Source organism: Odocoileus virginianus, unplaced genomic scaffold (assembly GCF_023699985.2).
Source record: "Odocoileus virginianus isolate 20LAN1187 ecotype Illinois unplaced genomic scaffold, Ovbor_1.2 Unplaced_Scaffold_26, whole genome shotgun sequence".
NCBI classification, from domain to species: domain Eukaryota; kingdom Metazoa; phylum Chordata; class Mammalia; order Artiodactyla; family Cervidae; genus Odocoileus; species Odocoileus virginianus.
The window spans coordinates 514,676-534,252 of NW_027224288.1; the positions used below are offsets into that span (position 1 = coordinate 514,676).

Below are 19,577 nucleotides of genomic sequence, written 5' to 3' on the forward strand. Positions count from 1 at the left end.
TCATATTGAATAAGTAAAAAGAATACCAAAGGAAGTACTGTCACAGCAATTACACTCAAAGGGAAACGTATGATTATTAATAGATTCAAAGTAGCAGGATGGAAAAAGATATACTGTGTGCACAGCTAGTCATACAAACCTGCAATGGCTATGTAAGACAGATGCAGAAGACTTCAAGGGCAGGAACTTTTAACAGAGGTAAAGAGAAATATTTTGTATTTATTAGAGAATCAGTGAATGAAGAAGACATAACACTAGTAAGTGTGTATGCACCTTAAAATGAAACCTCAAAACTTATGAAGTATGAAACAATAGAGCAGGCAGGAAGCATAAAAAGGGACAGTTATTGTTAGACATTTCAATATTCCTCTCTCAGTAATTAATAGAACTAATGGAAAGAAAACCATTCAGTTATAAAAACTTGAGCTCATTTAAATCAAATAGATCTAATCAACATATATAGCGTTATACTCAACTGCAGAATATGTGTTACTTTCAGGTACACATACAACACTCAGAGATGGACCATAGGCTGGATCACAAAAGAAATGTCAAAACAGATAATTGGATTTAAGAAAAAAATTCAGAATATTTTCTCTGATCAACAGTTCAGTTCAGTTGCATCCAACTCTTTGTGACCCCATGGACTGTAGCATGCCAGGCCTCCCTGTCAATTTGAGTAAATTTCGGAGTTTACTCAAACTCAGGTCAATTGAATTGGTGATGCCATCCAACCATCTCATCCTCTGTCGTCCACTTCTTCTCCTGCCTTCAGTCCTTCCAAGCATCAGGGTCTTTTCCAGTGAGTCAATTCTTCCCATCAGGTGGCCAAAGGACTGAAGTTTCAGCTTCAGCATCAATCTTTCCAATGGATATTCAGGACTGATTTCCCTTAGGATGTGCTGGTTGGATCTCCTTGCTCCAACACCATAGTTCAAAAGCATCAATTCTTTGGAGCTCAGCTTGCTTTATAGTCCAACTCTCACATCCATACATGACATAGCTTTGACTAGATGGACCTTTGTTGGCAAAGTAATGTCTCTGCTTTTTAATATGTTGTCTAAGTTGGTCATAGCTTTTCTTACAAGGAGCAAGCATCTTTTAATTTCATGACTGCAGTCACCATCTGCAGTGATTTTGGAGCCCAGAAAAATAAAGTCAGCCACTGTTTCCACTGTTTCCCCATCTATTTCCCATGAAGTGATGGGACCAGATGCCATGATCTTAGTTTTCTGAATGTTGAGCTTTAAGCCAAATTTTTCACTCTCCTCTTTCACTTTCATCAAGAGGCTCTTTAGTTCTTCTTTGCTTTCTGCCATAAGGGTGGTGTCATCTGCATATCTGAGGTTATTGATATTTCTCTTGGCAATCTTGATTCCAGTTTGTGCTTCATCCAGCCCAGCATTTTTCATGATGTACTCTGCATATAAGTTAAATAAACAGGGTGACAATATACAGCCTTGACGTACTCTTTTCCCAATTTGGAACCAGTCCATTGTTCCATGTTCAGTTCTAACTGTTGCTTCTTGACCTGCATACAGATTTCTCAGGAGGCAGGTAATTTCCCACAGTTTGTTGTGATTTACACAGCTTAGCATAATCAATAAAGCAGAAGTAGATGTTTTTCTGGAACTCTCTTGCTTTTTCTGTGATCCAGCAGATACTGGCAACTTGACCTCTGGTTCCTCTGCCTTTTCGAAATCCACCTAGAACATCTGGAAGGTCATGGTTCACGTAGTGTTTAAGACTGCCTTGGAGAATTTTCAGCATTACTTTGCTAGTGTGTGAGATGAGTGCAATTGTGTGGTGGTTTGAACATTCTTTGGCATTGCTTTTCTTTGGAATTGTAATGAAAACTGCCCTTTTCAAGTCCTGTGGCCACTGCTGAGTTTTCCGAATTTGTTGGCATATTGAGTGCAGCACTTTCACAGAATCATCTTTTAGGATTTGAAATAGCTCGGCTGGAATTCCATCACCTCCACTAGCTTTGTTCATAGTGATGCTTCCTAAAGCCCACCTGACTTCACATTCCAGGATGTCTGGCTCTAGGTGAGTGATCACACCATCGTAACTTTCTGGGTCATGATGATCTTTTTTGTATAGTTCTTCTGTGTTTTCCTACCACCTCTTCTATTCATAGCAGAACTTAACTAGAAACCAATAATAAACTTTAGCAGAAAATAGTCATATATATGAAAATTAAATGATATATTTCTAAATAACCCATGGGTGAAATATGAAATAACATGGAGAATTAGAAAAATTTTAGTTAGAACTGTGATTAAAAATCTAACATTTCAGAACTTCACTGGTGGTCCAGTGGTTAAGACTTTGTACTTCCACTGCAGAGGACTGTGGTATGATTCCTGCTCTGGAAACTATGATCCCATATGCTGGGTGGCATGGCCAAAAAATGGAAAAACTTGAAAAATTTGACCTGTTTAAAAAATGCAACATTTCAAAATTAATAGGATGTAGCTCAAGCAGTGCATAAAGAAAGATTCATGACTTTACCTTCTTTTATTACAATAGAAGTATAAATTTGCATATCAAAGAGGAAGTGGATTCAGCAATTACAGTCTTTAAAAGTGGTTTTTCTAAGTGGGAGCAGAGAAATATAACAAGAACTTATGGGTAATGTCTCACTGAGGAAAGTTTTCTCTGTTTAAGTGGGAAAATTTGTTTTCAGTTATTTTTTTATTGAAGTATATTTGAATTACAATGTTGTGTTAATTACTGTTATATAGCAAAATTATTTAGTTTTATAAGGTGACTCAGTGGTAAAGAATCTGCCTGCCAATGCAGGTGACCCAGGTTTGATCCCTGGGTCAGGAAGATCCCCTGGAGGGGGAAATGACAACCCACTCCAATATTGTTGCCTGGCAAATCCCATGGACAGAGGTGCCTTGAGGGCTACAGTCTATGGGGTTGCAAAGAGTTGGACACGGTTAAACATCTAAACAGCATACACACACACACATGTATATATATATATATTCTTTTTCATATTCTTTTCCATTATGGTTTATCACAGGATATTGAATATAGCTCCCTGTGCTATACAGTAGGACCTTGCTCTTCATCTGTCTTAGCAGTTCACACCTGCTAACCCCAAACTGCTAGCCCAATGCTCTCTGACTCTCTCCCTCACCCACATCCCCCTTGGCAACCAAGCTGTCCTCCTGGTCCCTGAGTCTGTTTCAGTCGTGTCCCACTCTTTGTGACCACATGGACTGTAGCCCGCCAGACTCCTCTGTCCATGAATTTCTCTAGGCAAGAATACTAGAGTGGGTTGCCATGCCCTCCTCCAGGAGATCTTCTAACCCAGGATCAAACCTGTATCTCCTGAATTGCAGGTGGGTTCTCTACTGCTGAGCCTGACCCACTGCACAAACCCTTAAGTCATACTTCAATTAAAAAAAGAAAAAGAAAGATTTGTAAGGTGTAGAAACTATATTTTAAAAATCATTGATTAAATGCTTGGATATCTCTCAGGAATTTAAAAATAAAAAAGCATTAGGAAATCATTAACAAAAACTATGTATGTCTTAAAATCGGTTCAAGAAACAGAGAAAAAAAAGTTTCAGACACTTTAATTTTGAACATCTTGTTCACTCTGTCAGTAGATGTGCTCTTAATTTAAACATCTGTTCAAAGCTAAGTCTTTCTCTGAGTCATTATAATGCAGGAAGCATATTAATTTAGCTTCTGAATAGCCTTTCTTAAGGCTTCCCTGGTGGCTCAGTCTGCCGGCAATGCAGTTGACCTGGGTTTGATCCCTGGGTTGGGAAGATCCCCTGGAGAAAGAAATGGCAACCCACTCCAGAATTCTTGCCTGGAGAATCCCATGGACAGGGGAGCCTGGTGGGCTACAGTCCATGGGGTCACAAAGAGTCAGACACGACTGAGTGACTAACTTTCATTTTCACTTTAGCCTTTCTTTGCTGTGGTGAAAGAATTTGATTTGCTTAGCTGAACTAGGCATATGAATTTTTACTTAGAGTGATCTGGTTCTGGAAACACTTATAGTGTTTGCTTTGCTCTTTTAGCTTTGTGGGTTTTTGTTTTTGTTTTTTTTTTTTTTGACAGTACTGATTTTTAGATTTCTTAAAAACAAAAGGAAAAAAGAACTACATAATAATCTCCTCATTGATTCAGTTCAGTTCAGTCATTCAGTCATGTCCAACTCTTTGCGACCCCATGGACTGCAGCATGCCAGGCCTCCCTGTCCATCACCAACCAACTCCTGGAGTTTACTCAAATTCATATCGTTTGAGTCAGTGATGCCATCCAACCATCTCATCCTCTGTTGTCCCCTTCTCCTCTTGCCTTTAATCTTTCCCAGCATCAGGGTCTTTTCCAGTGAGTCAGCTCTTCGCATCAGGTGGCCAAAGTATTGGAGTTTCAGCTTCAGCATCAGTCTTTCCAATGAATATTCAGGACTGATTTCCTTTAGGATGGACTGGTTGGATCTCCTTGCAGTCCAAGGGACTCTCAAGAGTCTTCTCCAACACCACAGTTCAAAAGGATCAAAATTTTGGTGCTCAGCTTTCTTTATAGTCCAGCTCTCATATCCATACCTGACTACTGGAAAAACCATAGCCTTGACTAGACCTTTGTTGGCAAAGTAATGTCTCTGCTTTTTAATATGTTGTCTAGTTTGGTCATAACTTTTCTTCCAAGGGTAAGCGTCTTTTAATTTCATGGCTGCAGTCACCATCTGCAGTGACTTTGGAGCCTCCCAAAATAAAGTCTGTCACTGTTTCCATTGTTTCCCCATCTGTTTGCCAGGAAGTGATGGGACCAGATGCCATTATGTTAGTTTTCTTAGTTTTCTCGATGATTAGTCATCACTAAATGTCAATTATAGATTAGAGACCACTTATACACTTTTAGCTGAAACTCCAACACTTTGGCCACCTCATGAGAAGAGTTGACTCATTGGAGAAGACCCTGATGCTGGGAGGGGTTGGGGGCAGGAGGAGAAGGGGATGACAGAGGATGAGATGGCTGGATGGCATCACTGACTCGATGGACATGAGTTTGAGTAAACTTCGGGAGTTGATGATAGACAGGGAGGCCTGGCATGCTGCAATTCATGGGATCGCAAAGAGTCGGACATGACTGAGCGACTGAAGTGAACTGAACACACTTTTATGCATAAATGTGATATATTTCTCACAACAATCCTGCAAGGAGGTTCTTCCTAGCTCCAATTTGTCAATTAATAAACCAAGGCTCAGGTTACCTATTTTATTTAACCTTCTTAAGGGTATAGGGTTAGTAGTTCACAGACTTCTGTTTATACCCTACTCAGTGTCAAAGAAAAATTGTACTGGACAGAGTTGAACAGGCAAGGAAGACTACTGAAGCCTGGGGGAGAGATTGAATTCAACTCCTCTGAATCAAAAGGTTGGAGGAGTTTGATGTACTGGGTTGGGGAACTTGGTCAGTGTGATTAGCTCATCATTTGCTAACTGTTCTGTGTGAAAGTTAGGCTCTCTTCTGCCCACAGAGACTGGAGATGGGGAAAATTTCACCTTTGATGATCACATTTCAAAGAGATGGCCCCCAGGTCCTTGAGAAAGCCTTTTCTCTGTTGTAAAACTGCTGAGAGGCCAGGGAGATTTACATCTCAAAGGGACAGAGAAAGAATTTATAATTGAAACTTTTCAAAAGTAAATGCTGTAAGAAAAGAGAGGTCAGGGGTCTACAGTTTTGAAGAGGCCTGTCAGAAAGTCAAGGGTGGGGAAACTTTAAGTCCATCTTGGTCATCCAACTCCAAAGGCCTGTAGTTGTAACTCAAAAAGAATTTACCTGAGACCACACTATTAGCTTCTTCCTAAATGTGAAAGATTTTTTTTTTCTGATTATTACATGCATTTTAGAATAAGTGAAATCTTAGAGTAGAATGCAAATAATCCTTGAGCACTCAGTAATTTCCCTGTATGACCCTTTCAGACAGTATGAAAAAAGAGCTGAAATAAAATGTTTGGGATTTCAGGGAAAGAAAAATAATTTTCCTCTAACATTCTACCTTCTGTGACTGAGAACACCTGTGATGAAAGACAGCTTAACATGAGCAAAACAAGCAAATTTAATAGCATGTGTACCTCCTGTAGGAAAACTGAGTACACCCACCCCTGAACCCCCAAATGTCCAAGTCACCACCTCAAATATTATCTTCAGGTAAAGACAAAAAAAAGGGGTTGGTAGAAGGAAGGCTAATTCTGGGTAGTTATCCAGAAAAATACAATAAGCTTATTATGCAGATTTAAGTCTGATGCCTTCTCTACTGATCAAGTTTCTTGTGATTTGTAATCCTCCTTCTTGGTACAAAGAGAAAGATATCCTTACAAATGGAGATTTCCCTCTTGAATATAAATTTCCCTTACAAAAGGATGAATTGTACTCTGATTTCAGAACTCCTCCTGTGTCTGCTTTTTCTCCAAAATAAGCGGCTCAAAATAATCCTTATGCTAAAAAGGCGTATTTTGGTTAGCATATTCTGCTACCGTTCACAGTTTAAGTTTTTTTTTTTTTTTTTTAAGTTGCTTTGTTTTAAGCAGATTCATTTGGGACAGTAAAACACTTTAGTACTTTATCATTCTACTACTTTATTCCCTAGTTATATTCTTTAGAGGGTTTTTTCAATTTTATTTTGCTTTTTATTCAATCCAAAATTTAACCTGTTTTCAAAAAGATCTTTCTTACCAGTTCATAAAATCACAGAATTCTAACCTATGACTATTAAACTTGCTAAGACTCCTGTGGGTCACTAGTATGATTTGTATTTCAGTCTGACTAGAAATACCTTTTGGCAAATTCTTGACAAATTCTTCACTGGACTTCAGTTATGTAGTTCCAAGAGAGCCTGTTCTTTTTGTGAATCACATTCATTATTATTCATTTGACATTTGTCAATGATTTTTATGAAATTTTGAGACATATGGACATAATTTTGTTTAAAAAGAATAAACAGATGAGGGAGACTCAAGAGGATTACAGTCTCTAGCTGAGTTTGGTGTTAAGGGGTGTGTGCTGAGGCATTCAGTTGTGTCCGACTCTTTGCAATCCTGTGGTCTATAGTCCACCAGGCTTCCCTGGGGATTCTCCAGGCAAGAATACTGGAGTGGTTTGCCACTTCCTACTCCAGGGGATTTTTCTGACCCTGGGATTGAACCTGCATATGCAGGCAAATTCTTTACCACTAGCACCACCTGTGAAGTTCCCAGAACTTGGGAGATGACTTACAATGAAAAGGTTTCATTTAAGGGATGTAGGGCTTTGGCTAAATGACTGGAACGCATACCAACAAGCACTAGAAAACAATACAGGATTTCAGCTCTGAGAAGAACAGTTCCAAATAGATTATATCTCTCTAAGGAAAGAGAAAGAAAGCATTTGAATTGACTCCAGTTGCCTCGTTGCTCAGTCCCCCGGTTTCCAGTAACATTCTCAGAACATATCTAGAAATTCTGACAGGTAGTCAGGTTTTTGCCAGTACATGTCTGTGAGATTTAGTATACTCTCAGAAATCCAGAGTAGGATTACAGTTCCTGAGAGGTCATTGTCAAGATCAGTTCAGTTCAGTCGCTCTTTCTTGTCTGACTCTTTGCGACCCCGTGAATCGCAGCACGCCAGGACTCCTTGTCCATCACCAACTCCCAGAGTTTACTCAAACCCATATCCATTGAGTCAGTGATGCCATCCAGCCGTCTCATCCTCTGTCGTCCCTTTCTCCTCCTGCCCCCAATCCCTCCCAGCATCAGGGTCTTTTCCAGTGAGTCAACTCTTCACATGAGGTGGCCAAAGTACTGGAGTTTCAGCTTCAGCATCAGTCCTTCCAATGAACACCCAGGACTGATCTCCTTTAGGATGGACTGGTTGGATCTCCTTGCAGTTCAAGGGACTCTCAAGAGTCTTCTCCAACACCACAGTTCAAAAGCATCAGTTCTTTGGTGCTCAGCTTTCTTCACAGTCCAACTCTCACATCCATACATGACCACTGGAAAACCATAGCCTTGACTGGACAGACCTTTGTTGGCAAAGTAATATCTCTGCTTTTTAATACGCTGTCTAGATTGGTCATAACTTTCCTTCCAAGGAGTAAGCGTCTTAATTTCATGGCTGCAATCACCATCTGCAGTGATTTTGGAGCCCCCAAAAATAAAGTCTGACACTGTTTCCCCATCTATTTGCCATGAAGTGATGGGACCAGATGCCATGATCTTAGTTTTCTGAATGTTGAGCTTTAAGCCATTTTTTCACTCTCCTCTTTCACTTTCATCAAGAGGCTTTTTAGTTCCTCTTCACTTTCTGCCATAAGGGTGATGTCATCTGCATATCTGAGGTTATTGATATTTCTCCCAGCAATCTTGAGATTCCAGCTTGTGCTTCCAGCCCAGCATTTCTCATGATGTACTCTACGTATAATTTAAATAAGCAGGGTGACAATATAGAGCCTTGATGTACTCCTTTTCCTATTTGGAACTAGTCTGTTGTTCCATGTCCAGATCTAACTGTTGCTTCCTGGCCTTCATATAGGTTCCTCAAGAGGCAGGTCAGGTGGTCTGGTATTCCCATTTCTTTCAGAATTTTCCACAGTTTATTGTGATCCACACAGTTGAAGGCTTTGGCATAGTCAATAAAGCAGAAATAGATGTTTTTCTGGAACTCTCTTGCTTTTTCGATGATCCAGCGGATGTTGGCAATTTGATCTCTGGTTCCTCTGCCTTTTCTAAAACCAATTTGAACATCTGGTAGTTCAGGGGAGTACAAATAATCTTAAAACTGGAATCCAGGATAATGTTTTGGTCCATCAAAAAACAAAATAAACCCAGCACATTTGAAGATTTAATTGGCTTTGAAAGGTGATTCATGAATCGGAAAGCATCCATCTAGCAACTAGAAGGGAGCTCTGATGAGTGATAGAAAGAATAAAGGATTTTATAGAAAGGAGAGTGGATCCAGAAAGTCATTAGCAAAGGAAAGAGAGGAATATTTTGAGCCAGGAGCAAGGATCTTACCTTGCAGATTACCTCCTCTTCCTGTGGGGGTAGGAGCAGGGTCTAGATGACATCTTACCTGGTTGCTGCTGACCAGGAAATTACAAACTGTTTGATTAAGATCACACTTCTCGTAAAGGTCATAAGTGCTGTCTGGTTTGGTATTAAATCTAAGGTTGGTATGATGGGCTTTAGCACATCACCAAGTGACACCATCTTGAGCCTGTGGTTTTCTTCGTAAATGGGCCCCACACATAATGTAAAACTTTTCTGTTTAAAAATGGCAGGAAGATAAAATTATACTAACAGTCCTCTGAGTTTTGATACCAAGGTCCAGAATGCTAAGCTGAGGCTCCTTTAATAAATCTTTCCTAATGCAAATTATTTTTGAAGACTGAGTTATTGCTGAGCCTATAGGTATTTGATTAAAACACAGTGGCTTGATCATTTGCTTTCTAGTAAGCTGTTAGTCTAAAAGGGCAGCAACATATTTTAAAGTTATTGTATCTTATGGGTTTTGGTCATATGTTTTGTTTTCAACTCTTTTACTTTAGAGGGCTTCACTGGTGCCTCGGTGGTAAAGAATCTTCTTGCCAATGTAGGAGACACCGGTTTTCTCCTTGGGTCAGAAAGATCCCCAGGAGAAGGAAATGGCAGCCCACTCCAGTATTCTTGCCTGGAAAAATCCGCTGGACAGAGGAGCCTGATGGGCTCCTGTCCATGGGGTTGCAAAAGAGTGACATGACTTAGCAACTGAAAACACCACCATTTTATTGAAGAACATTCTGAATTACTTTTGTATGTATAATAAGTATATATCAAATTTGAACCCTGCTTCTCTAAAGGTATCAGTTACCAGTAACTTCAATGAAATTTTGTAGTTTCCTTGTTGTTTACTTGCTCAATTGTATTTGACTCTTTTGAGAGCCTGTGGAATGTAGCCCGCCAGGCTCCTCTGTCCATGGGATTTCCCAGGCAAGAATACTGGAGTGGGTTGCCATTTCCTTAATTCAGTCATAAAGTCAAATGAAATAATGGTAGATAATATATGCTACAGATACTTCGTATTGTAGTTGAATTTCATCTCTTACATTATAGAAACCTATATATGTAGTCCAATCTTACAGTTTATAAGACAACCTAACTGTGAACAAGATGGGCCATTTTACTCAGGTGCTTTTAAGTTTAGTCTAATGCAGTCTTTACTGTGTTTCCATGCATTTGTAATTCCAAATGCAAGAATTACTTTTAGCAATAATTTTTTATAAACTAACACATTCTAGTGTTTCTAGGAAAGATTTGTTCTACAGTTTGCTGCAAAACTTTTTACTCTCTTGTATAAATGTTTTGTCTTTGTTCAGTTGCCGATAAATATTTATTTACAAATATTAAGTTTCATGACTTGCTTTTGTGTCATCTTAAATAATGCCAATAGATAAATTAGCAAAACATACTTAAAATAGTTTTAAAAAAAAGTCTATCATTTTCTAAGTGCTACAAATGTATTTTCTTATATTTTATTATTGGAAAAGTCCTTTATATCACCTTTTTGAAGGCTTTTTCTCTATACATAGAATTCTGGTTCCACAGTTTGTTTTGTTTCCTCCTCATTCTAAACTTTAGGTTGTTATTTCACTGTGACCTGATTTCCATAATTTTGATGAGACTCCTTGGTCTTATTATGACTGTTTTTCTTTGGCTGCTTTCAAGATAGTATCTGTTATCTTTGGTTTTCAACAGTTTGACTGCAGTTTCACTTAGGTGTGGTTATCATTTTGTTTACATAGTTTGGGATTTGCTGAACTCCTTAAATTCATAACTTTGTATCTCATAAAACTGAGACCTTTCTGACAATTTTTTCTTTAGATAATTTTCTGCTCTGATTTATCTTTTATTTCTTCCCTGGGAATCCAATTACATGACTTAAGATGTTTCCACATTAGTTCCCAAAGTCCCTGAACTGTTCCTTTCCTGTTTCTTTTTTTCTTTGTTTTTCAAATTGGATGCCTTCGTCTGATCTGTGGTCATGTTCATTCACTCTTTCCTCCGTCATTTTTATCTATTTCATAAGCCATCCAGTGAATATTCTTCAGATATTTTAGTTTTCCAGCTAACTTTTGAAATACTTTCTATTCCTCTATTGATTTTCTAGTCTGATTATTAGAAGCACTATTTTCCATCACCTCAGTGATTACAGGAGCTGCTTTAATCTTTGTCTGATCATTTTTACATTGATCATCTATATACTAGCAACTCTTGGGTACTGTTTGTTTCCCATGAAAATAGGTCACATTTTTCTGCCACTTCACATACTCAGTGATTTTGCATTGTATTCTGTTTGTCATGCTTTGGGGTGAAGCCTTGGATTCTCTTGTACTCCTCCAACAATATTGATATTCTTGTTCTAGCAAGAAGTTAATTTGATTCAATTCAAAAGGCAAACTCTGTCACCCTTGCTGTTGGCAGTGATTCAAATCTTAGTTCAGATTGCCTTTATTCTGCCCTATGCATACACAGTTCAGGGGCCAGCCAACGTGTTAATTTATACACACAATTTTTAGTTTCTTTTCTCTGTCTCTTCTGGGATTGCCCAGTCGGCCAAAGCAATGTTTAACCAAACACCTTGGCACACTATGACCTGGTCAAATTGACTCATGAAATTAGCTGCCACACCATTTTCAGGTCATTGTTACCTTTTGGAAGGCACACATTGCTCACTTAAAGAATTCTGGTGTTCTATTCATTAACTTTCATGTGATTTAAAGTTACAAACCATTGATAACAGTTTATTCTTTCTGCACAAATAGTCCCTCAAATCTACTTGTATTTTTAATCTTCTGTTTTCCTAATAGTACTGTCAAATAAAACTTGCTGTGATGATGAAAATCCTCTGTATTTTATATCTCCACTATTCTGATATACCATTGAACTTGCTCTATGTTGCTTTGAATTCTTGACATGTAGCTAATGTGATAAAGTAATTTAATTATTAATTTTAATTAATTTTTACTAAATTTTAAGTTTAAAGAGCCACATGTGTCTAGTGGCTATTACATAGTCAGTGCTACACTGATTATGTACATGTCCTCTTTGAAAACAATATATATTCAGGTCTTCTGTCCCTTTTTCATTCAGCTTGTTTGGTTTTTGATGTTGGATTGTATGGACTGTTTATAGGTTTTGGATATCAATCTTCCTGGTCATATAATTTGCAAATACTTTCACCCATTCTGTAGGTTATCTTTTCATTTTGCCAATGGTCTCCTTTGCTGTGCAAAAGCTTTTTAAGTTTAGGTCCATTTGTTTATTTTTTCCTTTTATTTCATTCACTTTAGGAAATGGATCCAAAAAAATTACTACAATTTATTGTTAAAGAGTGTTCTGCCTATGTTTTCCTTTAAGAATGTTATGGTTGTTGGTCTTCCATTTAGGTCTTAATCCATTTTGAGCTTATTTTTGCATTTGGTGGTAGAGAATATTCCAATTTCATTCTTTTAAATATAACTATCCAGTTTTCCCAGCACCACTTATTAAATAGACTGTCTTTTATCCTTTGTATATTTTTTTTCCCCTTTGCTGTTGATTAATTGACCATATGTATGTGAGTTTATTTCTTGGATCTCTATTCTGTTCCATTGATCTATGAGTTTGTTTTTGTGCCTGTACTATACTGGTTTGATTACTCTAGCTTTGTAGTATAATCTGAAGACAGAGTTTGATTCCTCCAGTTCTGTTTTTCTTTCTCAAGATAGTCTTGAATATTTGGGGTCATTTGTGTTCCATGCAAATTTTAAAGTTATTTATTCTAGCTTTGTTAAAAATGTCATTGGTATTTTGATAGGGACTGCACTGAATCTATAGATTGCCTTGGGGATTACAGTCATTTTAACAATTTTAATTCTTCAATCTGAAAACACAGTATTATCTTTTCATCTGTATGATCGTCACTTTCTTTCATCAGCATCACATAGTTTTCAGAGCACCTCCCTAGGTAGGTTTATTCCTAGATCTTTAGGGTTTTCTATGTAGAGTATCAGGTTATTTGCAAACAGTAAGTTTTGCCACTTTATTTCCAATTTGGTTTCTTTTATTTTGTTTTCTTGTCTTATTTCTTTGGCTAGAGAGCATGCAGATAGCCAACAGCAGCATGCAAAGATATTCAATAACACTGATGATCAGGGAAATGCAAATCAAAATCACAATATCACCCACACCTGTCAGAATGGCTATTATCAAAAAGAATATAAATAATAATTGTTGGTGAGGATGTGAAAAAAAAATGGAATCCTTGTACATTGTTGATGGGAATGTAAACTGGTGTCGCCACTGTCAAAAACAGTAGGCAAGTTTCTCAAAAAGCTAAAAATAGAACTACCTTATGACCTAGCAGTTCCACTCCTGGGTATATATCTGAAAGAAACAAAAACACTAATTGAAGATTACACATGCATCCCACTGTTCATAGGAGCATTATTTACAATTGTCAGGATATAGAGCACCCAAGTGTCTATCAACAAATGAAAAGATAAAGAAGATGTGGTATATATATATATATATATGTAAATTTATAAATATATATATATGAAAATTTACCTTTTGCAACAACATAGATGGACTTGAAGGGTATTGTACTCAGTAAAATAAGTCAAACAAAGATAAATACTTTATAATATCATTATATATGGAATCTAAATAATACAACAAGCTAGTGAATTTAACAAAAAGAGAGAATAATATTTATCAAGAATAAGGTAGGGTTACCAGTAGGGAGAAGCAGTGAAGGAGAGGCAATATCAGGGTAGGGTTAAGAGGAACAAGCGATTAGGTATAAAATAAGCTACAAGGATATATGTACAACACAGGCAATATAGTCAATGTCTCATAATAACTATAGATGAGATATAACATTTAAAAATTGTGACTCACTGTATTTTACACTTGTAGCTTATATAATGTTGTATATCAACTATACTTCAGTGAAAAAGTAAATAAATAAAATGTAGCTAACACTAGTGTATTTTTTAAATCCCTTTGTATCTGAGGGTTCTGCATCCTTGGATTCAACTAAATTTGGATCAAAATATTTGAAAAAGAAATTCCAGAAATTTTCAAAAAGCAAAACTTGAATTTACTGGCTGGCAGCAACTATTAACATTGTATTTACATTGTACTAAATATTATAAGTAATCTAGAGATGATTCAGAGTATTTGGGAGGGGTTCATAGGTTATATGCAAATTGTTGTTGTTCAGTGACTAAGTTGTGTCTGACTCTTTGTGACCCCACAAACTGCAGCATGTCAGTTCTTCCCTGTCCTTCACTATCTCCCAGAGAGTTCTCAAACTCATGTCCATTGAGTCAGTGATGCTATCTAACCAACTCATCCTCAGCTGCCCTCAATATTCCCAGCAGGGTCTTTTGCGATGAGTCAGCTCTTCGTATCAGGCAACCAAAGTATTGGAGCTTCAGCATCAGTCCTTCCACTGAGTATTCAGGGGTGATTTCCTTTAGGAAATGCTGTACCATTTTACATGAAGATCTTGAGCATCCTCATATTTTGTTATGCATAGAGAGTCCTGGAAACCGAAGGACAGTTGTAACTTGCTTTGATTTATTCAATTAAATCAAGCTGATTTATTCAGTTAAATCAGTTATGGGGTGATACTATATGTAAGATTTCATGGTAAGCATGATATTCACTTCCTTTCTCAATCTTAGCATTTCTTTCTTTTTTTTTTTAACTTTTCTGTTACTTTTTTGATATCTGAAAGTTATTGATTTCTTCCAATACACACAAAATCAAAATTCTTTTATCTTGACTGCCATATAAAAAGTAAACTAATGTGTTCTCACAAATGGTCTCTTCAGTCATTGCCCTTTTACCATCTATGTTAAAATTATTTTACGTCCATCTTTTTCCCATGGAAACTGTTATTACAAACTCAATTTTGCCACATTTCTGAAGGTTTCTACCCCTTAATCATTTCCTGGGAAAATTATTTTTGTACTTGTCAAAGGCTTTCCTCTTAATCTCTGCTAATTTCTAAGTGTTGACAATTAGTACTAATTGAATTGTGTATTGTTGATCTCTTTTATAGAAATAGGGCTTCTCTCGTAACTCAGTTGGTAAAGAATCCTCCTGCCATACAGGAGACCCAGTTTTGATTCCTGGGTCTGGACGATCCCCTGGAGAAGGAAATTGCAACCCATTTCAGTATTCTTGCCTAGAAAATCCCATAGACAGGGGAACCTGGTGGGCTACAATGCATGGGATCTCAAGAATCAGACACGACTTAGTGACTAAACCACCACCATAAAAATAGCAAGTTATCTTATCTTTAATAGTAAGAAATCTCAATGAATGTTTTCATATGCTTAATTTTAAACTGTAGCTGTGACCATTTCACACACTGATTGACAAATTTTACTTAATATTATAACACTTTCAGTTCATCTCATGATATTTTGGGTTTTATCATTTCAGGATCACCAAACAATTTTAAGAGCATGGGCTGTAAAAGATTTTGCTCCAAATTGTCCTTTGTATGTCCAGATCTTAAAGCCTGAAAATAAATTTCATATCAAATTTGCTGGTAAGTTTGACCTCAAATGAGATCCTTTAAATTTCCTCAAATTCTTATTGTCATTGTAAGAGTTATGTTTCTGAAGTTAGTGGTAATTTATTGTATCCATGTTTCTGTAGAACAGAAGGATTTATTTTTTATCATCTACTTGTTTTAAGAGAATTAATTCACTTTAAAATGTGAATCGTTGTGGTAAGTCCTTACTTTTTAATATAACTTGGTGATTTTGGTAACTGAACTTGCTGAACATCCTAGTAAGCTTAATTAGATTATCTCTGATAGTTGAGTATGAAATATAGACACCAGTTTCAAATGTTATATATAAATATGTAGATAGATAATACTTTGCTGTAGGTTATTTTATATATATATATATAAACTTAACATGGAATAGAATAATATATTATATTCAGGTAACTTAAGTAGATTTAATTTGAGGGTAGATATTGAAAACAATTAAAGAAAAAGATACTTGTGAATTTTTCATACAAGTGCTGCTTTTTAAATAATTATCCACATGAGATTATGCTTTAAACTATTAGAAAATTGAACAATAAAATGATACTGCATCTTTTCTTAAGTGCTTCTGGAGGAACTAATTTTGATCCAGAGGTAATTTATATACTTTTTTTTCCAAATATAAAAGTGCTTTTTTAAAAAATAAAACTGCACCTTAATGGTCTGAAACTTCAAAAGTCTTTAAAAAGTAAATAATTTTAAGTAAGTATTTGCAAAATGTATTTCCTTCGGAAGATGTGTTCACACATCTTATATTAGTATATGATATTTAAATGAAATTTTATAAGTACTGGGCTTCCTTGGTGGCTCAGATGGTAAAGAATCTGCCTGCAATGCAGGAGACCCAGGTTCGATCCTGGATCAGGAAGATCCCCCTGGAGAAGGGAATGGTTGTCCACTCCACTATTCTTGCCTTGAGAAGTCCATGGATCATGGAGCTTGGCTGTCCACAGTCCATAGGATCTCAAAGGGTCAGACACGACTGAGTGACTAACACTTATAAACACTAAAAGGTTTTAAAGTAGTGATAAGAGTACCATGAAATTATTGCTATTTAATTTGTTCTGAGTCATCTTCTAGTCTTCCTACTAATGACATCATTTTTTTCTAAAGAAGTATCGGAAATAAAGCAATGACTCTCAACTTTGGTGGCATTTTAGAATCTGTTTTAAAGAATATTTTTAAAGGACTCATCAGAGATTCTGAGCATGTAAATGATTTTAGATGGTGCCAGGGCTTCTTTAAACCTGTTTCCTAAATCAAAAATTAAAAACAACAGGGGGTGGGCCCACACTGAAGCTGAAGTGTCCTGGTCTCCCATCTGGTTTCCAGGGGTGGGCAGGGCAAACAGACAAGATGGGGAGGCCTGAGCAGGGAAGACGAGGAAGACGAGGAGGTCTGCTGGAGGACTAGGGTGCACCCCGGACCTCTTGCCAGAGTAGCTGCAGTGGTGGGAGCCAGACAGTTGGCCCAGCTGAGAGGGAGGGATACCAGGCAGTGGACGGCAGAGGAGGAGGCGCTCATAGCTGGGGACAGAACAGTGATTTGGAACTTCAGACATCACACTTCTTACCTTGTGATGGACAGTGTGTAGAGTAAATGTCAGGCTGTAGAAATTTAATCCAGTCAGTGTACCTCCAACCCTACAGCTGAATTCATGCTTGTCAGAGATCAAGCCCTGAGCCTTTGGAGTGGGAGCGCTACCTCCAGCACCCGACACTACCAGGGAACTGACCCTCGGGAGTATCAAATAGTGAGAACTCACACAAAGGAAACCACTTGAATACAAGACCCAGCATCACCCAACCACCAGTAGCACCCTGTGCAGGATGCCTCATCTAAACAACAAACAAAACAAAAATACAAACCCAATCATCAGCAGACAGGATTACCACCTCACTCAGCCTTGCCCATCAGAGGAAAAACAAACAAACAAAAACTCAGCACAAATCTCACCCTATACAAAGCTTACACAAACCACTGGACCAACCTTAGGAGGGCAGAAACCAAAAGGAAGAAAGAATTCGACCCTGAAGCCTGAGGCAAAGGAGACCTCAAACACAATATGCTTAAAAATAATAATAATAATAATAATAATGAAAAAGCAAAGAAATACTACACAAATGAAGGAGCAAACTAGAAACACAGAAGTCCAAATAAATGAAGAGGAAATAGGCAAACTACCTGAAAAAGAATTCAGAATAATGATAGTAAAGATGATCAAAAACCTTGAAAACAGAATGGAGAAAATGCAAGAATCAATTAACAAAGACCTAGAAGAATTAAAGAATAAACATATAGAGACAAACAACACAATTACTGAAATTAAAAATACTCTAAAAGATATCAATAGCAGAATATCTGAAGCAGAAGAATGAATCAGTGAGCTGGAAGATATAGTGGTGGAATTAACTTCTGAAGAGCAGAATAAAGTAAAAAATAAAAAATAAAAGAACTGAGCATAGTCTCAGAGACCTCTGGGACAATATCAAACACACCAACATTTGAATTATAGGGGTCCCAGGAGAAGAAGAGAAAAGAAAGGGTATGAGAAAATTTTTGAAGAGATTATAGTTGAAAAGTTCCCCAAACTGGAAAAGGAAATAGTCAATCAAGTAAGTACAACAGGTGCAAAGAGTCCCATACAGGATAAACCCAAGGAGAAACATGCCAAGACACATACTAATCAAACTAACAAAGACTAAACACAAAGAAAGAATATTAAAAGCATCAAGGGAAAAGCAACAAGTAACATACAAGGGAAACCCCATACGCTTAACAGCTGATCTTTCAGCAGAAACTCTGCAGGCCAGAAGGGAATGGCAGGATATATTTAAAGTACTGAAAGGGAAAAATCTACAACCAAGATTACTACCTAGCAAGGATTTAAGTCAAAATTGGTGGAGAAATAAAAAGCTTTACAGAAAAACAAAAGTTAAGAGAATTCAGTACCACCAGACCAGGTTTACACAAATGTTAAAAGGACTTTGTACAGGTCAAGAAATATAAGAGTAGAAAAAGATCTACAAAATCAACCCCAAACTATTAAGAAAATGGTAATGGGAACATATATATCAGTAATTACTTTAAATGTTAATGGATTAAATGCTCCAACCAAAAGACACAGTCTGACTGAATGGATACAAAAGCAAGTCCCATATATGTGCTGTCTACAAGAAACCCACTTCAGACCTAAAGACACATATAGACTGAAAGTTAGAGAATGGAAAAATATATTCCTTGCAAGTGGGAAACAAAAGAAAGCTGGAGTAGCAATCCTCATATCAGAAAAAATAAACCTTAAAATAAAGAAGATTTCAAGAGAAAGGAAAGAACACTACATAACAATAAAGGGATCAATCCAAGAGGAAGACATAACAATTGTAAATATCTATGCACCCAACATAGGAGCACCTCAATACATAAGACAAACTAACAGACATAAAAGGAGAAATTGACAGTAACACAATATTAGTAGGAGACTTTAACACCCCACTCACACCAATGGACAGATCATCAAAACAGAAAATTAATAAGGAAACACAAGTCTTAAAAGCTACATTAGATGGAATGGATCTCATTGATGTCTTCAGTATCTTCAATCCAAATGCAGAAGAATACACCTTCTTCTCAAGTGCACATGAAACATTCTCCAGGATAGACCACATCTTGGGTCACAAATCAAACCTCAGTAAATTTAAGAAAATTGAAATTGTATCAAGCATCTTCTCTGACCACAACGCTATGAGACTAGACATCAATTACAAGAAAGAAAGAAAAGAAAAAAAAAAAACTGTAAGAAACACAAACACATGGAGATTAAACAACACATTTCTAAATAACCAACAGGTTACTGAAGAAATCAAAGGGAAATCAAAAAAATTTCTAGAAACAAATGACAATGAAAATACAACAACTCAAAACCTATGGGATGCAGCAAAAGCAGTTCTAAGAAGGAAGTTTATAGC

General features: G+C 37.0%; 1 protein-coding gene across 1 annotated transcript in view; it reads left to right on the forward strand.

Moving 5' to 3' along the window:
- LOC110147418 (potassium channel subfamily T member 2) overlaps positions 1-16,989 on the forward strand; it is a 237,532-nt gene extending 220,543 nt beyond the window's left edge. The window contains exon 13 of the mRNA XM_070463093.1: positions 15,492-16,989. Coding sequence (XP_070319194.1) covers positions 15,492-15,620 — 129 coding nt within the window. The 3' untranslated portion in view covers positions 15,621-16,989. The remainder of the gene's footprint in view (positions 1-15,491) is intronic.
- The last annotated feature ends 2,588 nt before the right edge of the window (positions 16,990-19,577 follow it).